Source organism: Scyliorhinus torazame, chromosome 2, assembly GCF_047496885.1.
Source record: "Scyliorhinus torazame isolate Kashiwa2021f chromosome 2, sScyTor2.1, whole genome shotgun sequence".
NCBI lineage: Eukaryota > Metazoa > Chordata > Chondrichthyes > Carcharhiniformes > Scyliorhinidae > Scyliorhinus > Scyliorhinus torazame.
Window position 1 is genome coordinate 90,213,778 of NC_092708.1, and position 26,871 is coordinate 90,240,648.

Genomic DNA, 26,871 nt, shown 5'->3' on the forward strand with positions numbered 1-26,871 from the left:
AGAGTGATGAAATGTTTAAGTGAGAGTAGTGTAGTAAGGATAGTTAGAGGTTCCCAATTTTTTTGTTTTGTAATGCATGTCCCTGTTTGACATAGCGCCCCTTAGAATTGTCAGTTAAAAATCTTTTGCATAGTTATGATCAGTGTAGAGGCCATGAAAGAAGTGCTCCCCAGGTCAGGGAATGGAAAGCAACGTAGTTATGTGATCCTTCACGCTTCGCGTTAGGATCACAAGGAGGGTATGTAGCCACCTAAATTGGCCAGCTCCCGATTTAAAATGGCGAACGGCAAAGGCTGATGGGAAAGTCAGCCAACATAGACAGAAACCAGCCGCTGCAGGTTTGCTGTGTATTTACCTCTGCAAAGGCCAGACAACATAGATATCAGCGACCATCACCATAACAATGTAGCAGCCATCTGCATACCGATGAGCAATCCCCGGGAACAATAAGTAACATTTTGGACACACAAAGGAGGTGAACGAGCACCTCAAGACCGCCCATCGATCAGGGAACCGCCACAGTATTGGAGAAATCGAACCAAGCGATTGGGACAAAGTGCACCGGGGAGGGGGGGGGTCCGGCCAGTTTGCGCGTTTTGTTTTTTTGTCTCTCCCCCGGGAACGGGACGCGACTATCGGGGCTCCATTGCCCGCGACTGCTCTCCTACCCCGCCGGAAGTTGGGGGCTGCATTCATGACCAATCTATAGAACAACATAAATTTTGAAGTGGGGAACCAAATTTATCCCTAGAAGTAACTTAAATATAGGTTTTCTTGTGGTTAGCAGTACTAAAAATATCTACATTTGAAGCTAGCACCCTCCGAGAACATCTGAGGGTAACTTGGGACAGTTTACAAGACTAGCCATTGAGTTAAGGAGAATAGCTTGGCATTTAGAGATAGATATCCTTCCAAAAACTAGGAAGTCCTAAAAGCTGTGGCCAACCATTCTAAAACTGAACTTGAAGAATCAGAGGCAGGCGTGAAATCTGAAACAGACTGTCTAGCATTAGCCAGGATATGGCTGGAATAATAGAGACTAGAGGTAGAACTTCAAGAAATGAGAAGGGGAAGGAGGAGAAAGAGAGAGAGAAGAGAAAAGAGAAGAAATAGAGAGACAAGAATGGAGAGAGATTCAAGAGAGAGGGTAAAGGAGGAAAGAAAATTCCAAAATAGGGAAGGGAAAAAGATTGAGCTTTCCAGAGAGCTTTCCCTTAAGAAAGGGAATAAAGGAAGCTCAAGCTTAGTTGGGAATTGCCACAGTATCCAATGAAGGCACCAGCTCAGGGCTGAGATCGTAAAATTATCCCAGTTGCGACCAAAGTTTGATTATGGAGGTGTGGAAATATGTTTCATTTGATTTGGAAAGCTTGTAAAGCAGCTGAAGGAGCCACTGGAGGGCTAGATCCGGCTACTCCGAAGCAAATTAACAGGAAAGGCTTATTCCCGCTTATCCAACATTCATCAAATGCTATCCTGGCTGCATAAGGTACAGTCTGTGATATTACCCTTGGTGGTAATATGTTGTGTCTTTTCTTCCAGAATGATCCAATGTGTTGTTGACAAAGAATCCACCAATCAAAAGCTTGAAACAAATCTAATTTATTATAATACTATTAATTAATTAAATGAAGTTTGAACACTCTACTGAGCTACAGCTAATAATAAAGTAATATTGAAGCTGTCTCGCAGTACTCAACAATCTAAATAGTCACTAAGTACACTATGATCTAACCTTGTGTTAACTCTGTCTAATCTAACCCTCTTCTAATGCTGTCACCATGCTCTCTCCTTATGCTACTCCCAGAATGTCCTCAGGGTCTGACTTAACTACAGAGAAGTGGTAGCGCCCTCAAGTGTTTGATTTACACAGAGATGTAATAATTAACCCTTCACTAACCTGACTATAGACATATCATTACACATTCCACCTTTGAAAGCCTCAGAGCGGTGATCCTCCTCCAGGAGTTCAAAAACACACTTTCTCTTTCCATAACAAAGATGGAGGAACTAAAAGTTTTTAAATTGGCAACAATGATGGCTGATGATTAGGAGCTTGGCTGCAATCCTCCCCTCCCCCCCACTCCCTCTGGAACCACCACCACCATGGGAAACCATTCCTTATTCTCTCCCAAAAACCTGGAAACGATAGAAGGCAGGATGAGGACGGAAGAAGAACAGAAATAGGAAAGGAAAAGCTGGAAGCATAGAAGGACTTCCTGAGGGTGAAGAGGCAAGTCCTGAGAGTAGAGGTGGGATTCATAGACCGCATCTGCCCATCAACCGGAGAATCCCGCCCAAGGTCAATGGAGTTCTCCATTGTATGCAGCTCGTCCGTGGTACGCGGCTCACCCATGGCATTCTTGCAGCAGGCAGGGCGGGAGAATCCAGCCCAAAGATTGATGTCTGAAAGTTGATGTAATTCCATTGTAACAAGGCAGGTCGCCTTCAAGCTGACTGCCGGAACTAATGAGGAAAATGTGATTTGTCTAGGCATACCAGATCAGTACAGAAATAGGGCTCTGCCAGAAAGCATAGATGACAAGGCTGCTGCTCCGACTGTGGCAGTGCATCCCTGGAGACGCATCACTCTGAATGCACGAGAGTTTAACAAAATCTCTCAGAGTTACCAAGATTTTGGATAGGACACCCAGATCAAGTTCCGCGATAGAATGGAGAATCGGGCGTCGGGGCAAAATCAAGATCAACGCCGGGTGGCAACCCGATCTCGATGCTCCGACCAGTATCAAGGTCCATGACCTCGCGCCAGTGGGAGCATGTAAACGAATGCAAATTGGTCTTAATGATCCATTTGCATCCATTTGCATCCATTTCGGTGGCCTGGCACCCAGTGACTCCATGAGTCCCAGAAAAACAGTGAGAAGAACAAAGAAAAAAGAACAAAGAAACGTACAGCACAGGAACAGGCCCTTCGGCTGTCCAAGCCTGCGCCGATCATGCTGCCCGTCTAAACTAAAATCTTCTGCACATCCGGGGTCCGTATCCCTCTCTTCCCATCCTATTCATGTATTTGTCAAGATGCCCCTTAAACGTCACTATCGTCCCTGCTTCCACCACCTCCTTTGACAGCACGTTCCAGGCATCCACTACCCTCTGTGTAAAAAACCTGCCTCGTACATCTCCTCTAAACCTTGGCCCTCGCACCTTAAAGCTATGCCACCAAGTAATTAACCCCTCTACACTGGGAAAAGTCTCTGACTATCCACTCTGTCTATGCCCCTCATAATTTTGTAGACCTCTATCAGGTCACCCCTCAACCTCCTTTGTTCCTGTGAGAACAAACCAAGTTCATTCAACCTCTCCTTATAGCTAATTCCCTCCATACCAGGCAACATCCTGGTAAATCTCTTCTGCACCCTCTCTAAAGCCTCCACATCCTTCTGGTTGTGTGGCGACTAGAATTGAACACTATACTCGAAGTGCAGCCTAACTAAGGTTCTATACAGCTGCAACATGACTTGCCAGTTTTATACTCAATGCCCCGACCAATGAAGGAAAGCATGCCGTATGCCTTCTTGACTACCTTCTCCAACTGTGTTGCCCCTTTCAGTGACCTGTGGACCTGTACACCAAGGTCTCTCTGTCTGGCAATACTATTGAGGGTTCTACCATTCACTGTATATTCCCTATCTGTATTACACCTTCCAAAATTCATTACCTCCCATTTGGCTGGATTAAACTCCATCTGTCATCACGCCGCCCAAGTCTCCAAACGATCTAAATCCTGCTGTATCCTCTGACAGTCCTCATCGCTATCCGCAATTCCACTAAACTTTGTGTCGTCTGCAAACTTACTAATCAGACCAGTTACATTTTCCTCCAAATCATTTCTATATATTACAAACAGCAAAGGTCCCAGCACTGATCTCTGCGGAAGACCACTGGTCACAGTCCTCCAATCAGAAAAGCACCCTTCCATTGCTACTCTCTGCCTTCTATGTCCTAGCCAGTTCTGTATCCATCTTGCCAGTTCACCTCTGATCCCATGTGACTTCACATTTTGTACCAGTCTGCCATGAGGGACATTGTCAAAGGCCTTACTGAAGTCCATATAGATAACATCCACTGTCCTACCTGCATCAATCATCTTTGTGACCTCCTCGAAAAGCTCTATCAAGTTAGTGAGACACGACCTCCCCTTCACAAAACCGTGCTGCCTCTCGCTCATACGACCACTTGCTTCCAAATGGGAGTAGATCCTGTCTTGAAGAATTCTGTCCAGTAATTTCCCTACCACTGATGTAAGGCTCACCGGCCTGTAGTTCCCTGGATTATCCTTGCTACCCTTCTTAAACAAAGGAACAACATTGGCTATTCTCCAGTCCTCCGGGACATCACCTGAAGACAGTAAGGATCCAAAGATTTCTGTCAAGGCCTCAGCAATTTCCTCTCTTGCCTGCTTTAGTATTCTGGGGTAGATCCCATCAGCCCCTGGGCACTTATCCACCTTAATATTTTTCAAGACGCCCAACACCACGTCTTTCTGGATCTCAATGTGACCCAGACTATCTACACACCCTTCTCAAGACTGAACATCCACCAATTCCTTCTCTTTGGTGAATACTCATGCAAAGTATTCATTTAGTACCTCGCCCATAAACTCTCGTTATCCAAGTTTCCCATAATTTGCCATATTTATCCTTCTACCTCACAGGAACATGCCGGTCCTGAATTCCTTTCAACTGACATTTGAAAGCCTCCCACATGTCAGATATTGATTTACCCGCAAACACCCGCCCCAATCAATGTTCTTCAGTTCCCGCCTAATATGGTTATAATTAGCCTTCCCCCAATTTAGCACATTCACCCTAGGACCACTCTTATCCTTGTCCACCAGCACTTTAAAACTTAATGAATTGTGATCACTGTTCCCGAAATGCTCCCCTACTGAAACTTCTACCACCTGGCCGGGCTCATTCCCCAATACCAGGTCCAGTACAGCCCCTTCCCTCGTTGGACTATCTGTCCAGATAAACACTGATGTGTGGCACCAGGAGGGGGAAGGAGACCCCTGTACATCCCAACCCCAGGTGAAGCACTGATCCAACTTGATAACACAGGAAGGTCCATGGGTCCAGCAGCACAGTACTTCAAGCCCTGTTTACGGATTGTGATCATTCAAGCACACCCTTCTTAAGAAAAAGATTTCTGAAAAGAATCTAACTCAACACCACCAGCTCCTTCAGGACAACCAACTCAGTCATTTACGTCTTGAAATCGAAGCATCAAGACCACCGAACACAGCCTGAAGCAAACTTTGTCACCAAGCTACAGACTATACTCTTTTACTTTTTTGTGGATTCTAATTTAGCCAATTATTTCTTTCCCACTCTGTGATCTGTATGTGTGTGTGCATGAGAACCCAGAGTGTGTGCATGTATACTTCATTATTTTACTTGGATCGGTTCAAGTATAATAAAGCTAACCTCTTTCTTTGTGAAACTCAAGAAAACCTGTCCTATTATTTCATGATCACAACATGTAAACAGTTAAGTACTCACTTAATTGGCAAGTATATAGTTTTCAAACAAAGAAAATTGCAGAAGTCAAATGAGGAGAGGGCAACGAGGGAAGCCATTGAACAATTCCTCACCTGGACATAAGTTCAATACTTAGCAGATATATTTCAATAATTTAGGATTGATTAAAAACATAAAAAATAGAAGCAGTTGTGCACCATACAGCCCATCATGCCTGCTCCATCAATCAGTACCATCATGGCGAACGTCTCATAGAAACCTCGAAAATTCAAAGAGGACTAGAGAGGGTGGATGCAAGAAGGATATTCCTGATGGCGGGGAGTCCAGAACCAGGGATCACAGTCTTAAGGATATGGGGTAAACCATTTAAGACTGAGATGGATAGGAATTTCTTCACCCAGAGTGTGGTGATCCTGTGGAATCTGCTATCACAGAAAGCAGTTGAGGCCAAAACATTGTGGGCTGGATTCTTCTGCCCCGCCCGCCGCAAAAACACCACGTGCGAGACGCAGGCAATAGAGAAGCCCATTGACCTCGGGCAGGATTCTCCGGTCACCAGTCAGACGTGGCTGGAGAATCCTGCCCTGTATGTTTTCAAGGAGTTAGATATAAGTCTTGAACCAAAGGGGTCAAAACCTGTAGCAGCAACAGGTTACTGAGCTGGATGATCAGCCATGATCATAAACATAGAATCCCCACAGTACAGGAGGCCACCAAACCCATTGAGTCTGCACTGAGCCTGCAAAAGAGCACCATCCAAGCGCACTTCCCTGCCCCATCCCAAAAACCCATTAACCCCAACTACACATCCCTGGACAGTAAGTGGCAATTTAGCATGGTCATTCCACCTAACGTGCGCACCTTTGGACTGAGGGAGGAAACTGGAACACCCGGAGGAAACCCACGCAGACACGGGGAGAACATGCAAACTCCACATAGACACTTACCCGAGGCCGGAATTGAACCCAGGACCCTGGCGCTGTGAAGCTGCAGTGGTAACCATTGCGGCACCGTGTTGTCCACGGCGAAGCAGGCTCGAAGGGTCAAATAGCCTACTCCTGCTTCTATCAGCAAACATGGATTTATTACATTCTGTCCCTGCATCTAAGTATCGATGCCACATTGTTCATAAAAAACAAACTTAAAACCTGATGTATAGATGAATCAATCAATGGTTGGATGAATCTCTATAAAATCTTAAAATACAATGTGCATGCTAAAGTGTTCCTTTTTTAAAATAAATATTCCAAAATGCTTTGTGGACAGGGATATCAAGCATGGAGTGAAAAAGATTAAGTGAGGAAGCTGAAAGTCCAATCAATGAAATTTTTGAGAGACTGGTGAAGGAATGCTGTGAGGTAGAAAAGCAGAGAAATTATGGGAGAGTTTCAAAGAGCATGTCAGTGGAGGAAAATGGCAATAGCAAATTGACAGTACATTTTACAATTCCCCAGTTTTAATTTTCAATGAAAGACAGAGAGTAACAGAAACAAAGGGCAGGTTACTAATGGGGAATACCAAGGGAAAAGAGGGGAAAGTAAGTGACTTTGAAAGAGAATAGCAGAAAAAAGAGAACAGCAAAAATAAAGTATCACAGAAAAGCTTAAAACAAATCAAGATGTTAAAAATAATGCCAGAGAGGGTAGTTATCAGGATATATAGATGAATGGGGCTCACAGGCAGCTCTTCCATTGGGCACCCAAACCTTTTAATGTCACCAACTAGAATCCTACCAACTGTCCTGGCTTGACACAATTCACACCTCTTTAACCTGGGGTTACCCCATCTCTGGATCTGTAAAGATTTAATCACCTGCTAATGCTCGCATTCCAAGCATTGTCTGGCATATTTGAATCTGTCTATATATATGTTTCTGGAACATACCTCTTCATTCACCTGAAGAAGGAGCAGCGCTCCGAAAGCTAGTGACATCGAAACAAACCTGTTGGGCTTTAACCTGGTGTTGTAAAACTTCTTATTGTTTTAACGTCAGAGTATACTTCAAGCACATCAAAAGCACAAGCCACAAGGAGTGAAATTTTTCAAAACCCATTGTATATTATCTAGAAACTAATAGATGCCCCACAACCTTTTGCATGAGTCACAAAAAGTTGGTTTACAGGTGCAACAGGTGATTAAGAAGGCAAATGCAGTTCGTCCTTCATTGCTAGAGGGATGGAGTTTAAGACTAGGGAGGTTATGCTGCAACTGTATAAGGTGTTAGTGAGACCACTCCTGGAGTAGTGTTCAGTTTTGGTCTCCTTACCCTAGAAAGGACGTACTGGCGCTGGAGGGTGTGCAGAGGAGATTCACTCGGTTAATCCCAGAGTTGAGGGGGTTGGATTACGAGGAGAGGTTGAGCAGATTGGGAATGTACTCATTGGGATTTAGAAGGATGTGGGGGGATCTTATATAAACATATAAAATTATGAAGGAAATAGGTAGGATAGATGCGGGGCGGTTGTTTCCACTGACGGGTGAAAGCAGAAGTAGGGGGCATAGCCTCAAAATAAGGGGAAATAGATTTAGGACTGAGCTCAGGAGGAACGTCTTCACCCAAAGGATTGTGAATCTATGGAATTCCCTGCCCAGTGAAGCAGTTGCGGCTCCTTCATTGAATGTTTTCAAGATAAAGATAGATAGTTTCTTGAAGAATAAAGGAATAAAGGGTTATGGTGTTCGGGAGGGAAAGTGGAGCTGAGTCCACAAAAGATCAGCCATGATCTCATTGAATGGCGGAGCAGGCTCGAAGGGCCCGATGGTCTACTCCTGCTCCCAGTTGTTATGCTCTTACCAGCACAAATAGCAGAACAAATTCAACCTCAGGCTTACCTCCCTGGCAAAACCAAATCTTCAACAGACAACGGTAAGAACTCAATGAGGAACAAAATAGAAAGATCACTTCTGCATGGTTTATACTTGCAAAACATGGAGCTGCATAATCCAGTTTCCCACATACAACGGCTTGGAAGAGACACAAGTATGCCTAGTTGTGCATAATTTTACATTAACAAAAATAAACAATTAATAATAAATAGTGACTATCATATTAGATGCAGGTAGATATTTTAAAAATCAAGATAAAAAACAAATCAAAATGATACATCTCTCAGTAATATTACTGAAATAAAACTTGACCAGATCACTAAGTTGAATGTCTGATCAAACACTCACTTTTTGTGTGCTGTAAAATGGATCCAGGTCTTCCATTGGCTCAGAAACCATCCCTGGAGGTATGTCACCGTAAATAAATGGGAGTGATTTACCGGCTTCCAAGTCACGATTTGGCTTGGGGCCATTTTCATCATCATCCACATGACGTTCCTTGGGTCTCTTGGCTTTTTCCTCTGCAATGCATCTCTCAATAGCTGCAAGAGATTCTCGGGTAAAAAGGCGGAGGCTGTCTGGTCCTGGCGGTGCAAGCAGTGGCTGCGCCATCTTTTCATCGTGCACCTTGGAGATTAACCTCTAGCCTCTTGCATAAGAAGGTGCTAGAATAAAATAAATATAAAAATAAAAATAGTTATTATTTGAAAATGCTTTCCAGGTTAATTCTATTTACAGAATGCCTAGCATTGCACAGAATAAAGTATATCACTTTGAATAAATTTGCAAATGTAATACTTCAGGAAATAATTCTCCAAAAACAATACAAGTTTAGAAAAATATATATATGTATATATATATTTAGAGTATCCAATTAATTTTTTCCAATTAAGGGGCAATTTAGCGTGGCCAATTCACCAAACTTGCACATCTTTGGGTTGTGGGGATGAAACCCACGCAGACACGGGGAGAATGTGCAAACTCCACAGAGACAGTGACCTGGGGCCAGGATCTAACCCGGGTCCTCAGCACCGTGAGGCATCAGTGCTAACCACTGTGCCACCTTGCTACCCACGAGTCTGTTTTAAATTATGACTTGTGACATGTAAGAGTACCTTTAAGAAATGGGTGTTTAAGAAATGTACCTTTAAGAAATGGGTGTTTATCAGTGATGTCAGAGTGTGGGTGGAGCTTGGCTGTCTGTCAGCTTTTTACTTCCGTTATAGGCTGTTTGCTGCAGGGTGTTTTTTAGTTTCATTTTCAGAGCTGGATAGCTGCAGTCACAGCCAGAAGGGGTATTAGTCTTTCTCTCTCTGTAATCTAAAAACTGTAAATCGATCCTTTGGTGATTGAAAACTAATAACTGCTCTCAGTAGTGACTTTAACATGATGTGCTTCTGTTTAAAGGTATTTTTATTAAGCCTTATGGATGTTAAAAGGACAGCTTAAGGATTAATTAGTGTTGTATTCTTTAGGGGTTGTATTTGAATTAATGGTTGCTAAGATGTTCACTGTATGTTTTAAAAAGGTTAACTTGAGTTCATAGAATAAACATTGTTTTGTTTTCAAAAATATTTTTCCATTTCTGCTGTACCACTCCTGTAGAGTGGGCCGTGTGCTCACCATAAAAGTTGTGGGTCAGGTGAACTCCATGATAGACTTTGGGGTTCTCTAACCCTGGCCCATAACACCTGGTGTCACATCTGTTGGGGACATTTAATAACAAATTGGGGGCTCGTCCGGGATAAAAGTCTATCTATTGGATTGGCTTAGTGAACTTAAAGACAGTGAGGGGTGAGCATATTGTGGGCACTTTTCAGGTGTGGTATTTTAGTTTAGGTAGGGAGTGTGTTGTAGACAATGGCTCTTTCAGAGGCTCAGAAGTTTTAGAGGGTGGAACGGTCACACGCAGTACCTTATGGACGGAGACTAAAAGCAGACTGTTAGATTTGGCAAAAATATTGCAGTTAACATTACCTGACAAAATGCGAAAAGCTGAGGTCATTATGGTGGTGGCTAAGCATTTAAAGTTGCCTGAGATACAGTTTAACTCATTGGAAATGGCAAAAAAATTCAGCTACAAATTAAACAAATGGAACATGAGAAAGAATTAAAGCAGCTTGAATACGAAAGAGAGGGAAAAGAAAGAGAAAGAGACAGGGAGGAAAAAGAAAAGGAGAGAGGAAAAAGAAAAGGAGAAATTAAAAATGAAAAAAATGAAAATCGATTATTGTCACAAGTAGGCTTCAAATGAAGTTACTGTGAAAAGCCCCTAGTCGCCACATTCCGGTGCCTGTTCGGGGAGGCTGGTACAGGAATTGAACTGTGCTGCTGGCCTCCCTTGGTCTGCTTTAAAAGCCAGCGATTTAACCCAGTGTGCTAAACCAGCCCCAGAAAAAAGGAGAAAAGGAAGAATAGCCCTAGCAGAACAAAAAGAAAGAGAAAGGGAGTTTCAAATCAGGGAAAAAGATAAAGAGAGAGAGTTTGAACTTCAGAAAATGGCCATGAAACATGACAGTCAGTTAAAATTGGCAGACGTAAAAGGAAATATACAGTTGGATGAAAGTGATGAGGATAGTGAGAAAGAGCGTCAAAGTCGAAGGCTTGGTGGGGATCTGTTTAATTATGTCCAAACATTGTCAAGGTTTAATGAGAAGGAGATTGAAGCCTTTTTCATTTCATTTGAGAAGGTGGCTACACAAATGAAATGGCCACAGGACATGTGGGTATTATTGATTCATACAAAGTTGATAGGTAGGGCTGGTGAAGTGTTTGCATCACTACCGGAGGTACCTGGGACGTATGTGGAGGTGAAAAAATCCATCTTATGTGCATATGAACGAGTGCCTGAAGCCGACAGACAAAAGGTTTAGAAATTTAAGGAATGAATTTGGTCAAAAATACACGGAGTTTGAAAGGCACAAACAGAGGAATTTTGATAGATGGATAAGGGCGTTGAAAATAGACCAAATGTATGAAGCTCTCAGATAAATGATACTTTTGGAGGAGTTTAAAAATTCAATTCCTGATGTAGTGAGAACTCATGTAGAAGAGCAGAGGGTTAAAACTGTGAGATTAGCAGCAGAAATGGCAGATGATTATGAATTAGTTCATAAATCAAAGCTTGGTTTCCGACATCAGTTTTAGCCTGTGAGGGATAGAAACTGGGGACATGAGAGATACTAAAGTGGTAAAGGTAAAAGTGATCTGATGGGAGATAAAAAGGAGAATGTACCTCAGATTAAAAAAGAAATCCAGGAGGGTGGAAATAAAATGAAAAGTTTCAAATGTTTTCACTGTAATAAAGTAGGCCACGTAAAGTCACAATGTTGGTGGTTGAACAAAAGCACTGGGAAGGCTGATGTGGTAAAACAGGATAGGACAGTGGGGTTTGTTAAAGTGGTAAAGGAAAGCCCAAGTGAAGTGAAGGAGGTGCAAAAGATTGTACAGCCTGATCAAGAGGTGATTGATAAAAAGGTGCCAGATCTCTTTAAAGAATTTACTTGTGTGGGTAAAGTTTACTCATGTGTATCAGGAGGAGTAGGTAAAGAAGTCACAATTTTAAGAGATACGGGAGCCAGTCAATCTTTAATGGTATGAGATGAGGAGTTATGTAGTTTGGGAAAATGTTGCCAGAAAAGGTGGTAATATGTGGAATTCAGGGTGAGAGGAGTAGTGTTCCATGATATAAGGTAAGGTTGGAAAATCCAGTGAAGAGTGGTGAAGTAGTAGTAGGAGTAATAGGAAACTATCTTGTCCAGGAATAGTTTATCTTGGGTAATGATATAGCTGGATCGCAGGTGGGAGTGATGCCTACTGTGGTTGATAAGCCAGTGCAAAATCAGACAACTGAAGTGTTGAAGGACAGATATCCTGGGATTTTTCAGGATTGTGTAGTAATAAGGTCGCAAAGTTAACACAAGAGGAGAAATCAAAGAGTGAAGATGAAGTTGAAGTGCAATTATCAGAAACGATTTTTGATCAGATGGTTGAAAAGAACAAGAACAGGTGGAGGATAAGGCGGATATTTTTCGTTCAGGAAAATTGGCGGAGTTACAACAGAGAGATGCAGAAATAAACCGGATGTATCAGAAAGCATACACGGAAGAGGAATCTGCGTGTATACCAGAGTGTTATTACCGTAAAAGTGATGTCTTGATGAGAAAATGGAGACCTTTACATATGCAGGCGGATAAAAAGTGGGCAGAAGTTCATCAAGTAGTATTGCCGTAGGGGATAAAAAGGAGGTGTTGCGAGTTGCATACGAGGTACCAGTGGGAGGTCATTTGGGAATAAGGAAAACTCAAGCTAAAATCCAGAAACATTTTTATTAGCCTGGACTACATAAAGATGTAGTTAAATTTTGTCAATCATGTCACACATGTCAAGTAATAGATAAACCTCAAGCAGTGATAAAACCAGCGCCCTTAATACCCATTCCAGCATTTCAGGAACCTTTTACAAGGGTCCTAATTGATTGCGTAGGACCGCTTCCGAAAACGAAAAGTGGGAATCAATATCTTTTGACTATAAGGGATGTGTCTACTAGGTTTCCAGAGGCCATTCCAGTACATAATATTACAGCTAAAAAGATTGTGGAGGAGTTACTTAAATTCTTTACTAGATATGGACTACCCACAGAAATACAATCAGATCAAGGATCAAATTTTACCGCAAGATTGTTCAAAGAAGTTATGGATATCTTAGGAATAAAACAATTTCAATCAACTGCGTACCATCCAGAATTGCAGAGAGCATTAGAAAGATGGCATCAGACATTAAAGACAATGTTGAGGGCTTATTGTCAAGATTATCCAGAGTATTGGGATAAAGGAATTCCATTCGTACTGTTTGCAATTAGTAATACACCTAATGAGTCAACCAAAGTTAGTCCTTTTGAACTAATTTTTGGTCATGAGGTAAGAGGACCACTTAAATTGATTAAGGAAAACCTGACTGAGAAATTGGAAATTACATGATTGGATTATGTGTCAAATTTTAGGGAATGATTGATTAGAGCAGACAAATTGGCTAGAGAACATTTAGAAGTTGCACAAAATGTGATGAAATGGGTAGCGGACAAGAAATCCAAAGTTCGTAGTTTTGCCAGTGGAGATAAAGTTTTAGTATTGTTACCAGTGGGAGGTGAACCTTTAAAAGCAAGGTTTTGTGGACCTTACCAGTTTGAAAGGAAATTAAGTGAGGTGAATTATGTGGTAAAAATGCCAGATAGGAGGAAAACTCACCGAGTGTGTCATGTGAATATGTTTAAATGGCACTTTGAAAGGGAAGGAGAGAAAAAGGAGGTTTTAATGATCCTAACTCAAAGTGTCGAACCAAATCCAGATGGCTGTGAATTTAACATACCTCAAATTAACTTGGAAAACGAGAATGTTCTTAAATATTGGGATAAATTGTTGAGTTACCTTCCAGAGGAAAAACGGACTGACCTGAAAGAGTTATTGATATCACATGGGCAAGTTGTTGGCGATAAATTGGGAAGTACTAAAATGGCTACACATGATGTAGATGTGGGAAATGCTGTTCCAATCAAACGACATCCATACAGACTTAACCCTTTAAAATTGGCACAGTTCAACTAAGAGATTGAGAGTATGCTTAAAAATGGCATAATTGAAGTGGGTTGCAGCCAATGGAGCTCACCCATAATGATGGTACCAAAGCCAGACGCTACCCAACAGTTGTGTGTGGACTATAAGAAGGTTAATGCAGTTACAAGAACAGACTCTTATCCTATCCCACGTTTGGAGGATTGCATTGGGAAAGTGGGACAATCAGCTTTGATTTCCAAACTGGATTTACTTAAATGTTACGGGCAGGTACCTTTATCCGAAAGGGCGAAGGAGATTTCAGCTTTTGTGACTCCAGATGGTATATACCAATTCAAAGTTATGCCATTTGGCATGAAAAACACCCCAGCCACATTTCAACGGTTAACTAACAAAGTTGTTTCAGGATTACCCAATTGTGCGGGATACATCAACGATCTGGTAATTTTCAGCCAGACATGGAAAGAACATTTGAAACATCTGATGGAGTTATTCGATCAACTTCAGGAGGCAGGTTTGGTGATAAACCTAGCCAAAAGAGAATTTCCTTGGCCATACAATTGGACAGGGTCGAATGGTCCCATGGGATGTGAAAACAAAAAAGTTATTGGGGAGTTTCCGATACCCTCGTCACTACTGGAAATAATGCGATTTCTTGGTACGAGTGGATTTTACCGGAAATCTGTACTGAATTTCAGCAGCGTGGTCGCTCCACTGACGGACTTGCTCAAGAAGCGTAACAAATTCCAGTGGACAGCGGAGTGTCAACAGGCATTTGACGGCCTGAAGGCTGTGTTAACCACTGCTCCTGTGTTAGCTATCCCAAATTATACGAAACCATTCAAAGTGGCGGTTGATGCGAGTGATGTAGGTGTAGGTGCAGTGCTTCTACAAGACGACGACAAAGGGCTAGAGCGGCCTATTGGTTATTTTTCAAAGAAATTGAATTCTCACCAGAAAAAGTATTCAACGATTGAGGAGACGTTGAATTTGGTGCTAGCTTTGCAACATTTTCACATTTATGTGATCAGCAATCCGTCTGACACCATTATATATACGGATCATAATCCGTTGACATTTTTGGAGCGATTCCGGAATCGCAATGCAAGGCTGTTTCGCTGGAGTTTATTGTCACAGCCATTTCATTTTAAAATAGTACATGTGGCCGGACGAGAAAATGTGATAGCCGATACTTTGTCACGAATGTGATGAACGGAAGCAGTTTTAGTTGGAGGAAGAAGAACAAAAAACTAAATGGACTATATTATTATACCTTTTTGCGTGTGTTGTTTTTTGAAACGAAAAAGTATGTTTACTGTGTGCATTTCTTAAAGGATAGTGAAAAGGTGAAAAATGAAACCATCTTGAAGTTGATGGTTTATTTTTTTTCTTGGGGGGGTAGGTGTCATGTGAGAGTACCTTTAAGACATGGGTGTTTAAGAAATGTACCTTTACGAAATGGGTGTTTATCAGTGATGTCAGAGTGTGGGTGGAGCATGGCTGTCTGTCAGCTTTTTACTTTTGTTTTAGGCTGTTTGTTGCAGGGTGTGTTTTAGTTTCGTTTTTAGAGCTGGATAGCTGCAGTCACAGCCAGAAGGGGTATAAATCTCTCTCTCTGTAATCTAAAAACTGTAAATCGATCTTTTGGTGATTTAAAACTAATAACTGCACTCAGTAGTGACTTTAACCTGATGTACTTCTGTTTAAAGGTTTTTTTAAAAAGTCTTATGGATGTTAAAAGGAAAGCTTAAAGATTACTTAGTTTTGTATTCTTTGGGGGTTGTATTTGAATTAATGGTTGCTAAGATGTTCACTGTATGTTTTAAAAAGGTTAACTTGAGTTCATAGAATAAACATTGTAAAAATACTTTTCCATTTCTGCTGTACCACACCTGTAGAGTGGGTCGTGTGCTCACCATACCACAATCTATTAAAAGTTGTGGGTCAGGTGAACGCCATGATACACTTTGGGGTTCTCTAAACCCTGGTCTATAACATTTGCACTTAAATGTTTACTTTTAAAGTTTGATGCCGAATAATTTCTGCAGATTGGAATAAATTAAGATACTTTTCCTGCTACTTTCATTGCCATCTACATTTTCCAGAACTGTCAAGGATTTCTACAAACAATCTGAATATGTTTTGTTCACAACAATGTGAGAAGATTATTTACTATTTAGTGTGTCCATATTTCTGGTGGCTTTATACTAAAAAAAAACTGTTACTGCATGTCGAACTGTGGTACAGTACTTAAACCAAATGACTGGCGAACAGAGCTGCTACACAGAACATCATAATCTCAGGAATCAATTATCTCTAGTCTGTTTCTTCCACTGTCCAGTTTAGATAGAGTCTCAGTAATATGAAGCATTACTGGAGAAGCCTGGAATAATCTAGTGTATTAGCATGTGCATTGTTCAAACTCAAAAGAAAATCTGTTCAGAAATTTGTTGTTGATACTAATTACTCAATTCAGTTAAATACTGGAGCTCATTTGTGCTCTCTGAAGAGAATTATCAGATGGCACTCAGGCAAAAGGTCTGTGCTGATGGCAACAATTCCTTCCCAGTCCATAATTCTCCTCCTCCATTACCCACATTATTTTTCATACTAAGATGGTCTGGGGCTGAACTCTTGACTAGGTTTGTAGATGTTTATATCACTGGCAATTTAAAAAATACTAATCTTCCCAAAGCAACCAATCCAATATTTTTATTGTTAAAGCAACTTCAACTTGCACTTGTACAGCACAACAAAAAAAGAAAACATTTTTGACACTGCACCATGGAAGGAGGTGTTAATGTTGTCCATTAGCGGTAACAGATACCACTTCTGAATTTCACCAGCCAGCAAAGGATAAACCAAGATTGCTTACTCATTAAACCTAAAAAAAAATAAACAAAGCTGCGAGTCCGAAGCTTACTGAGAAATCGAGTTACACCTCCCTCTCATTAACAGAGCACAGCAGAGAGGGAAAAACCTGAGGCTCATCACACTTTTTAAATCAATACAAGATCCAAGCACCCTTGGCGGACAAACTGGGTAAGCTCAGACTATTTTAGGCTGCATTGAAATGAAATGAAAATCGCATATTGTCACAAGTAGGCTTCAAATGAAGTTACTGTGAAAAACCCCTAGTCGCCACATTGCGGCGCCTGTTCAGGGAGGCTGGTACGGGAATGGTTTGAAAGCCAGCAATTTAGCCCAGTGCTAAACCAGCCCTTGGGGGACGAGGCATGGATGTCCACTCTCCCCATTGCTCTTTGCCTTGGCTATAGAGCCGCTGGCGGTGGCGTTGAGAGCGTCGAGAGCCTGGCAGGGGATAGTATGGGGTGAGGAGGGGCGTGGAGCATACGTTATAGCTTGATGTGGATAATTTGTGCTGTCATTTCGGACCCGTTGGGAGGTATTGGGGGGATTATGCGGATCTAAGGAATTTGGCCGGTTTTCGTGGTATAAATTGAACATAGGGAAGAGCAACGTCTTTCCGATCCAGGCAAGGTGGCAGGAGAAGAGATTGGGGGCGATGTTGTTCAAGGTTGTGGGGGGGAGCTTTCAGTACTTGGGTATTCAGGTGACGCGGGGGTGGAAGCAGCTGCATAAGTTAAATTTGACTCGGTTGGTAGAGCAAATGAAGGGGGACTTTAGGAGATGGGATGCGCTCCCGTTGTCATTATCGGGGAGGGTTCAAACGGTAAAGATGATGGTCTTCCCAAAGTTCTTGTTCGTGTTTCAGAGCCTCCCAATTTTTCGGAAGGTGAACGCAGTGATTTCAGGATTTGTGTGGGCAGGTAAAACCCCACGGTCAGACTTAAGAATCCTCACCTTCGTTGAGGACCCTGGAGGTGACTGGGGTAGCAGAGGACAAGGTGGTCACCCACGTTGAGGTTGGCGGACGCTGCAGAGGTGAGGAACCACCGGGTACCACACGGAGAACCTGTCAAACGTGAATTGTGACTGCCTTAGATGGCGCCGGCCCATCCCGGGTGGCCCCCTCTTCAGCCTCCCACGAGACCCCCTTGGAGGGGAGCTCCGAGGAAGACACTGCTGTCATCCCAACCTTCCACTAGCGCAGATACTCGCATCTCAGCGGAAAATGTTACTGGTCAGGCTTCGACTGCACAATCTGGGAAGCACCCCTTATCCCCCAAGAGCCAGCCGCTCATTCTGGGGTGGTCCTCGAAGAGGCCAGGAGTGACCGACTGCCCAAGGACGACCATACACGTACTTGATCTTCATTTGCTGGTCACACATGAACTCTACGTTGAGGGAGTGGAACCCCTTTCATTTAACATAGGGCACTCTCAAGCATGCCATCCACTATCCCCTGGACCTGGGGCATCCCGACGATGGAGGAATGACCTGCTGCCCGGGCATCTTGCTGGGCATGGTCCATATCAAGATTGATGTAGTTCTCCGCCCGGGCAAACACGGCATCCGTGACCTGTCGGATGCATCTGTGGGCTGTGGCCTGCAAGATACCACACAACTCCCCTCTCGAGCCCTGGAATGATCTTAAGGCGTAAATGCTCAGGGCTGCGGTGAGCTTTAGGGCTACTGGGAGCGGGTGTCCTCCTCCTCCATGTGGTACCAAGTGTGCGAGGACATGGCACAGATGCCGCACCATCTCCTTGTTGAGGCAGAGCCTCTTGCAGCACATGCAGTACGTCAGCTGTTCAAACTGGGCCTTCTCGGGACCCCTCATCTAGGTCCCTCCCTGGTCTGATGGGCGGCCAAGTTCTCAGGATGTGGGGCGGGGTCCGACACATGGTCTGTTGCCTCAAGCATCTGTTAACGCTGCTGCCCCCATCTCCGGCATCTGGCCGCCAGGCCTAGCAGCAGCACCACTAGGGCAAGTTCTGCTGGGTCCAAAATCCTTGCCAGAGTGTACAATATCTATAAGGCATTGGGAGATGGGTTAGACTGACAGCCAGCAGTGGGTTCCAACCAGGATCCTTCATTCCTCCATTGATCCCCCCATCTGGAATGCCCTGCCCACACATTCCCAGCTGCAACCGGCTCCCCTCACAGGGCCCCAGATCCTGTGCCCCGAACATCCACTCATAAATTCACCTGGACAGGGCGCTTGTACCCTCTCTGTGGCACTCACCCACACGTCGCCAGAGCTGTGTCCCATCCTCTGGGTGTTCAGGTGTTGGCTGCTGCGTGTGTAGTATTGCGTCCCGTACAGTGGCCAGGCATCACGGTCTGATTGGAATGCTGGGCAATGACTCCCACATGCTATATGGCCAAGCCACCTACGGGAATCAACTTGGATCGTGCGTAGTGCTCACTGAACCACGACTGCCAATTCCCTATGAGCAATAGCCTTCAGCCGCAGGGCCAGAGGTCTCGACAGTCGGTGGGGGTTATGGATGGTCAGTGGGTTAGACGGGCAGGGATAAGAGTTGCCTCCAGAATTAATACACACAATCCAGGGTTGGCATGGTGGAACCACATGCGGTTCTCCCCCCTACACCCCACGGCAGCCCACCCAGGCTAGCCACATGAACCCCACCGTCTACGGCAAGGTCTGCAAGACATAATGGGCTACAAGATGAAGGCATGTACAATAGCCGGCTCCAACGCACCCCTCCCTGAGGAGCTCAACGGATTCTATGCACGCTTTGAGCAAGAGGTCAGCGAGAGCACGCCCTCCACCCCAGAAGCCGCGGATGAACTTGCATCTGAGATCACCATTGCATGTCAGAGTAGCCTTCTTGAAGGTCAACCCACGGAAAGCCATTAGCAAGGATGGGGTACCCGGACGAGCACTCCGGTGTTGTGCGGATCAGCTGGCGAGGGTATTCGCAGAGATAGCCAATCTCGCTTTACAACAATCTGAGGTCCCAATCTGCTTCAAGAAGATGACCATCATTCCTGGACCAAAGAAAAGCCAAGCATCGTGCCTTAATGACTATCGTCCAGTGGCTCTGACATCCATCATTATGAAGTGTTTCGAAAGGTTAGTCACGGCACGAATCAACTCCAGCCTCCAAAGAACAAAGAAAGGTACAGCACAGGAACAGGCCCTTCGGCCCCCCAAGCCTGTGCCGACCATGCTGCCCGTCTAAACTAAAATATTCTACACTTCCGGGGTCCATATCCCTCTATTCCCATCCTAATCATGTATTTGTCAAGATGTCCCTTAAACGTCACTATCGTCCCTGCTTCCACCACCTCCACTGGCAGCGAATTCCAGGCACCCACTACCCTCTGTGTAAAAAAACTTGCCTCGTACATCTCCTCTAAACCTTGCCCCTCGCACCTTAAACCTATGCCCCCTAGTAATTGACCCCTCTACACTGGGAAAAAGCATCTGACTATCCACTCTGTCTATGCCCCTCATAATTTTGTAGACCACTATCAGGTTGCCCCTCAACCTCCGTCGTTCCAGTGAGAACAAACAGAGTTTATTCAACCGCTCCTCATAGCTAATGCCCTCCATACCAGGCAAGGTCCTGGTAAATCTCTTCCGCACCCTCTCTAAAGCCTCCACATCCTTCTGGCAGTGTGGCGACCAGAATTGAACACTATATTTCAAGTGTGGCCTAACTAAGGTTCTATACAGCTGCAACATGACTTGCCAATTTTTATACTCAATGCCCCGGCCAATGAAGGCAAGCATGCTGTATGCTTTCTTGACTACCTTCTCCACCTGTGTTGCCCCTTTCAGTGACCAGTGGACCTGTACACCTAGATCTCTCTGACTGTCAATACTCTTGAGGGTTCTACCATTCACTGTATATTCCCTACCTGCATTAGACCTTCCAAAATGCATTACCTCACATTTTATAGATTATCATAGAATTTACAGTGCAGAAGGAGGCCATTCAGCCCATCGAGTCTGCACCGGATCTTGGAAAGAGCACCCTACCCAAGGTCAACACCTCCACCCTATCCCCATAACCCAGTAACCCCACCCAACACTAAGGGCAATTTTGGACACTAAGGGCAATTTATCATGGCCAATCCACCTAACCTGCACATCTTTGGACTGTGAGAGGAAACCGGAGCACCCGGAGGAAACCCCACGCACACACGGGGAGGATGCAGACTCCGCACAGACAGTGATCCAAGCCGGAATTGAACCTGGGACCCTGGAGCTGTGAAGCAATTGTGCTTTCCACAATGCTACCGTGCTGCCCGGAGTAAACACCATTTGCCATCTCTCCGCCCAAGTCTCCAACTGATCAAAAACCTGCTTTATCCTCTGACAGTCCTCATCGCTATCCGCAATTCCACCAACCTTTGTGTCATCTGCAAACTTACTAATCAGACCAGTTATATTTTCCTCCAAATCATTTATATATACTATGAACAGCAAAGGTCCCAGCACTGATCCCTGCGGAGCACCACTAGTCACAGCCCTCCAAACAGAAAAGCACCCTTCCATTGCTACTCTCTGCCTTCTATGACCTAGCCAGTTCTGTATCCATCTTGCCAGCTCACCCCTGATCCCGTGTGACTTTGAGTTGTCTTGATCCACTACAATTCGCCTACCGCTGCAACAGGTCCACAGCAGACGCCATCTCTATGGCCCTGCACTCAACCTTGGAACACATAGATAACAAAGACACCTATGTCAGCCTCCTAATTATTGACCACAGCTCAGCCTTCAACACCATTATTCCTGCAAAACACATCTCGAAACTCGGTGGCCTGGGCCTCGGCTCCTCCCTCTGCGACTGGATCCTGAACTTTCTAACCTACAGGCCTCAATCAGTAAGGATAGGCAACAACACCTCCTCCACGATCATCCCCAACACCTTTGCCCCACAAGGCTGTGATCTCAGCCCCCTTCTAACCCCGTTATACACCTATGACTGTGTGGCCAAATTCACCTCCAACTCGATTTTCAAATTTGCTGATGACACCACCGTAGTGGGTCGGACCTCAAACAATGACAAAACAGAGTACAGGAATGAGATAGAGAATCTGGTGAACTAGTGCAACGACAATAATCTCTCCCTCAATGTCAACAAAATTAAGGAGATTGTCATTGACTTCAGGACGCGTAGTGGAGAACATGCCCGTCTACGTCAATGGGAACAAAGTAGAAAGGGTCGAGAGCTTCAAGTTTTCAGGCGTACAGATCACCAACAACCTGTCCTGGCCCCCCCATGCCGACACTATAGTTACGAAGGCCCACCAACGATTCTTATTTTCTCAGAAGACCAAGGAAATTTGGCATGTCAGCTACGACTCGCACCAACTTTTACAGATGCACCATAGAAAACATTCTTTCTGGTTGTAGCACAGCTTGGTATGGATCCTGCTCTGCCCAAGACCGCAGGAAACTACAAAAGGTCGTGAATGTAGCCCAATCCATCACACAAACCAGCCTCCCATCACTTGACTCGGTCTACATTTCCAGCTGCCTCGGAAAGGCAGCCAGCATAATTAAGGACCCCACGTACACCGGACATACTCTCTTCCACCTTCTTCCGTCAGAAAAAAGATTCAAAAGTTTGAGGTCACGTACCAACCGACTCAAGAACAGCTTCTTCACTATTGCCATCAGAATTTTGAATGGACCTACCACTTATTAAGTTGATCTTTTCTCTACACCCCAGCCATGACTGCAACATTACATTCTGCAGTCTCTCCTTCCTTCCCTATGTACGGTATGCATTGTCTGTAGAGCATGCAAGAAACAATACTCTTCACTGTATACTAATACATGTGATAATAATAAATCAAATCAAAATAATAAATCAAATGACGAATCAAATTAAAATAATAAATCAAATCAAATCACCCCCAGCCGAGCACTGGGATGGCAAGCCCAGTGCCCCGCGGCTCTTTGCCTGTGTGCAAATATGGTTAGTCATCTCCTCGGCTCGCCACAGAAGTCCTTCCGCCAGGTTTACGTTGTCTGTAAAGCATGCAAGAAACAACACATTCACTGTATACTAATACATGTGACAATAATAAATCAAATCAAATCAAATCACTCCATACTCCCCAATTGATCTCCCCTCCCAATTCCACTTCCCATTTCTCCTCGATCTTCACCCCCGCTCGCCTTCCTGCTCCCCCAGCCACTTGTATATATCCCCAATTCTTCCCTCCCCTTCCACATCTGGAAGCAGCAGTCACTTCAGCAGAGTGTATCCCGGCAACCTAGGGAACCCCCTCCAGACCTTTCATGCAAAATCCCTAACCTGCAGATACCTGAACTCACTGCCCCTCGACAGCTCAACCATCTCCCTTAGCTCCTCCAGACTGGTGAACCCTTCCTCCAAATACAGATCCTCACTTTGACCAGTCCCACATCCCTCCGCCTCCTGTATGCACTATCAATTCCCCCCCCGGCTCAAACCCATGATTCTCGCACAGCAGCGTTAGAGCCGACATCCCTTCCACCCTAAAATGCCTCAACTGATTCCAAATCTTCACCGTGGACTGCACCACCCGGTTCCCTGAATACCTACTCGGAGCCATTGGCAATGCTGCCATCACCATAGCCCTCAAACTAGACCCTTTACAAGATTCCTCCTCCATCCTAACCCACTCTACCCCTTCTCCTTCCCACCACTGCCGGACCTTGTCCACATTCGCAGCCCAATAATAATAATGCAAGTTCGGCAACGCCAACCCCCCCCCCCCCCCCAGCTGCCTCTGCCTCTGTAGCAGGGTCCTCCCCACCCTCGGCACCTTCCCCGTCCATACAATGTCAGAAATGATCGTGTCTACTTTCCGAAAAAAGGCTTTTGGTATAAAGATCGGGAGAGCTTGAAAGATAAACAAGACCTTGGCAGAATATTCATTTTCACCACTTGGACCCTCCCCGCCAAAGTGCAATGTATCCCACCTCTTATGATCCCCCCTAGCCTCCTCCACCAGCTTCGTTAAGTTCCACTTATGGAGCCCCGTCTATTTCTTCGCTACCTGAATCCCAAAATACCTAAACCTATCCCTCGCCGTAAATGATAGCCCCCAAAATTAGCGCGCTGTGCCAGCTCATTCACCAGGAATACCTCACTTTTCCCGACACTCAACTTGTACCCCGAGAACTCTCCAAACCTCCACAGCAGGCCCATAATCCTTCCCATGCGCTCCAACGGATCTGAAACATGCAGCAAGAGGTCGTCGGCATAGAGCGACACCCGATGCGCCCCCTGTCCCCTCAGAATCCCACGCCACTCTGCTGACCCCCTGAGAGCCATCATCAATGGCTCTATGGCCAGCGCAAACAGTAGTGGTGACAGCGGGCACCCTTGCCTCATACACCTGTATAAGTCAAAGCTTCGTGGACTCATATCATTCGTCCTCACCCTCGCCCTTGGTGCCACATACAGCAACCGTACCCATGCCACAAATCTCAGCCTAAACCCAAACCTTCCCAAAACCTCGAACAAGTACCGTCACTTCACTCGATCAAATGCCTTCTCCCCGCCCATGGACACCACCACCGGTACCAGAGCCCCCGACTGATTCATCACCACATTCAACAGCCATCTTATATTATTTGCGAGCTGCCTGCCCTTCACGAAGCTTGATTGATCTTCTGCCACCACCCCAGGGACACACTCCTCCATCCTCCCCGCCAACAACTTGGCCAATACTTTCACACCCGTGTTAAATAGCAATATGAGCTTATATGACCCACATTCCACCGGGTCCTACCCCTTTTTCAGGATTAGTGTGATTACTGCCTGTGTCATCGTCTCCGTCAACTCCTCCTTCTCCAGTGCTTCATTAAACGTCCCCAACAGATGTGATACCAGATGTTATGGGCCAGGGTTTAGCGAACCCCAAAGTGTATGATGGAGTTCACCTGACCCACAACTTTTAATAGATTACTCTATAGGTGTGGTACAGCAGAAATGGAAAAGTATATTTTTAAAGCAAGACAATGTTTATTCTATAAACTGAAGTTAACATTTTAAAAACATAGTGAACATCTTAGCAACCATTAATTCAAATACAACCCCCAAAGAATACAACACTAAGTAATCCTTTAAGCTTTCCTTTTAACACCCATAAGACTTAAAACACCTTTTACCAGAAGCACATCAGGTTAAAGTCACTACTGTTATTAGTTTTAAATCACCAGGATCAATTTACAGTCTTAAGGTTACAGAGAGAGATTCATACACCTTCTGGCTGTGACTGCAGATTGCCAGCTCTGAAGACGAAACTAAAACACACCCTGCAGCAAACAGCCTAAAATGAAAGTAAAAAGCTGACAGACAGCCGAGTTCCACCCACTCTCTGACATCACTGCAGTAATAAACACCCATTTCTCAAAGGTACTCTCACTACAGATATTTATATACACACCCATTTATAAACACCCATTTCTTAAAGGTACTCTCACATGACACCTCCCCCCAAGAATAAAAAATAAACCATAAACTTCAAGATGGTTTCATTTTTCACCTTTTCACTATCCTTTAAGAAATGCACACAGTAAATATAATTTTTTTGTTTCGAAAAACACACGCAAACAGGTATAATAATACCTGTAATAATAATATAGTCCATTTTTTTCCCGTATTTCTTCCTCCAACTGAAATCCTTCTCGATTGACAGTCTCTTTAGCAAAGATTAGTGGGAGACTAGAGGACTGGGAAAGCTTTAGGGGGCAACAGAAAGCTACTAAAAAAGCTATAAAGAAGAGTAAGATAGATTATGACCGTAAACTTGCTCAGAATATAAAAACAGATAGTAAAAGTTTCTACATATATATATATAAAACAAAAATGAGTGGCTAAGGTAAATATTGGTCCTTTAGAGGATGAGAAGGGAGATTTAATAATGGGAGATGAGGAAATGGCTGAGGAACTGAACAGGTTTTTTGGGTCGGTCTTCACAGTGGAAGACACAAATAACATGCCAGGGACTGATAGAAATGAGGCTATAACAGGTGAGGACCTTCAGATGATTGTTATCACTAAGGAGGTAGTGATGGGCAAGCTAATGGGGCTAAAGGTAGACAAGTCTCCTGGCCCCAATGGAATGCATCCCAGAGTGCTACAAGAGATGGCTAGGGAAATTGCAAATGCACTAGTGATAATTTACCAAAATTCACTAGACTCTGGGGTGGTCCCGGCGGATTGGAAATTGGCAAACGTGACACCACTGTTTAAAAAAGGAGGTAGGCAGAAAGCGGGTAATTATAGGTCAGTGAGCTTAACTTCAGTAGTAGGGAAGATGCTGCAATCTATCATCAAGGAAGAAATAGCGAGGCATCTGGATGGAAATTGTCCCATTGGGCAGATGCAGCATGGGTTCACAAAGGGCAGGTTGTGCCTAACTAATTTAGTGGAATTTTTTGAGGACATTACCAGTGGGGTAGATAACGGGGAGCCAATGGATGTGGTATATCTGGATTTCCAGAAAGCTTTTGACAAGGAGCCACACAAAAGGTGGCTGCATAAGATAAAGATGCATAGCATTAAGGGTAAAGTAGTAGCATGGATAGAGGATTGGTTCATTAATAGAAAGCAAAGAGTGGGGATTAATGGGTGTTTCTCTGGTTGGCAATCTGTAGCTAGTGGTGTCCCTCAGGGATCAGTGTCTGGCCCACAACTGTTCACAATTTACATAGGTGATTTGGAGTTGGGGATCAAGGGCAATGTGTCCAAGTTTGCAGATGATACTAAGATAGGTGGTAAAGCAAAATGTGCAGAGGATACTGGAAGTCTGCAGAGGGATTTGGATAGGTTAAGTGAATGGGCTAGGGTCTGGCAGATGGAATATAATGTTGACAAATGTGAGGTTATCCATTTTGGTAGGAATAACAGCAAAAGGGATTATTATTTAAATGATAAAATATTAAAACATGCTGCTGTGCAGAGACCTGGGTGTACTAGTGCATGAGTCGCAAAAAGTTGGTTTACAGGTGCAACAGGTGATTAAGAAGGCGAATGGAATGTTGTCCTTCATTGCTAGAGGGATGGAGTTTAAGACTAGGGAGGTTATGCTGCAATTGTATAAGGTGTTAGTGAGGCCACACCTGGAGT

The 26,871-nt window shown here is 44.2% G+C and overlaps 1 protein-coding gene across 8 annotated transcripts in view; it reads right to left on the reverse strand.

Annotated features, from left to right (window-relative positions):
* The window catches only part of scn1laa (sodium channel, voltage-gated, type I-like, alpha), a 480,246-nt gene that overhangs the window by 342,947 nt on the left and 110,428 nt on the right, over nt 1-26,871 (reverse strand). For all 8 annotated transcript variants that reach the window (XM_072473978.1, XM_072473996.1, XM_072473987.1 and 5 more), the window contains exon 2: nt 8,676-8,992. In XM_072473978.1, coding sequence (XP_072330079.1) covers nt 8,676-8,939 — 264 coding nt within the window. In that variant the 5' untranslated portion in view covers nt 8,940-8,992. The remainder of the gene's footprint in view (nt 1-8,675; nt 8,993-26,871) is intronic.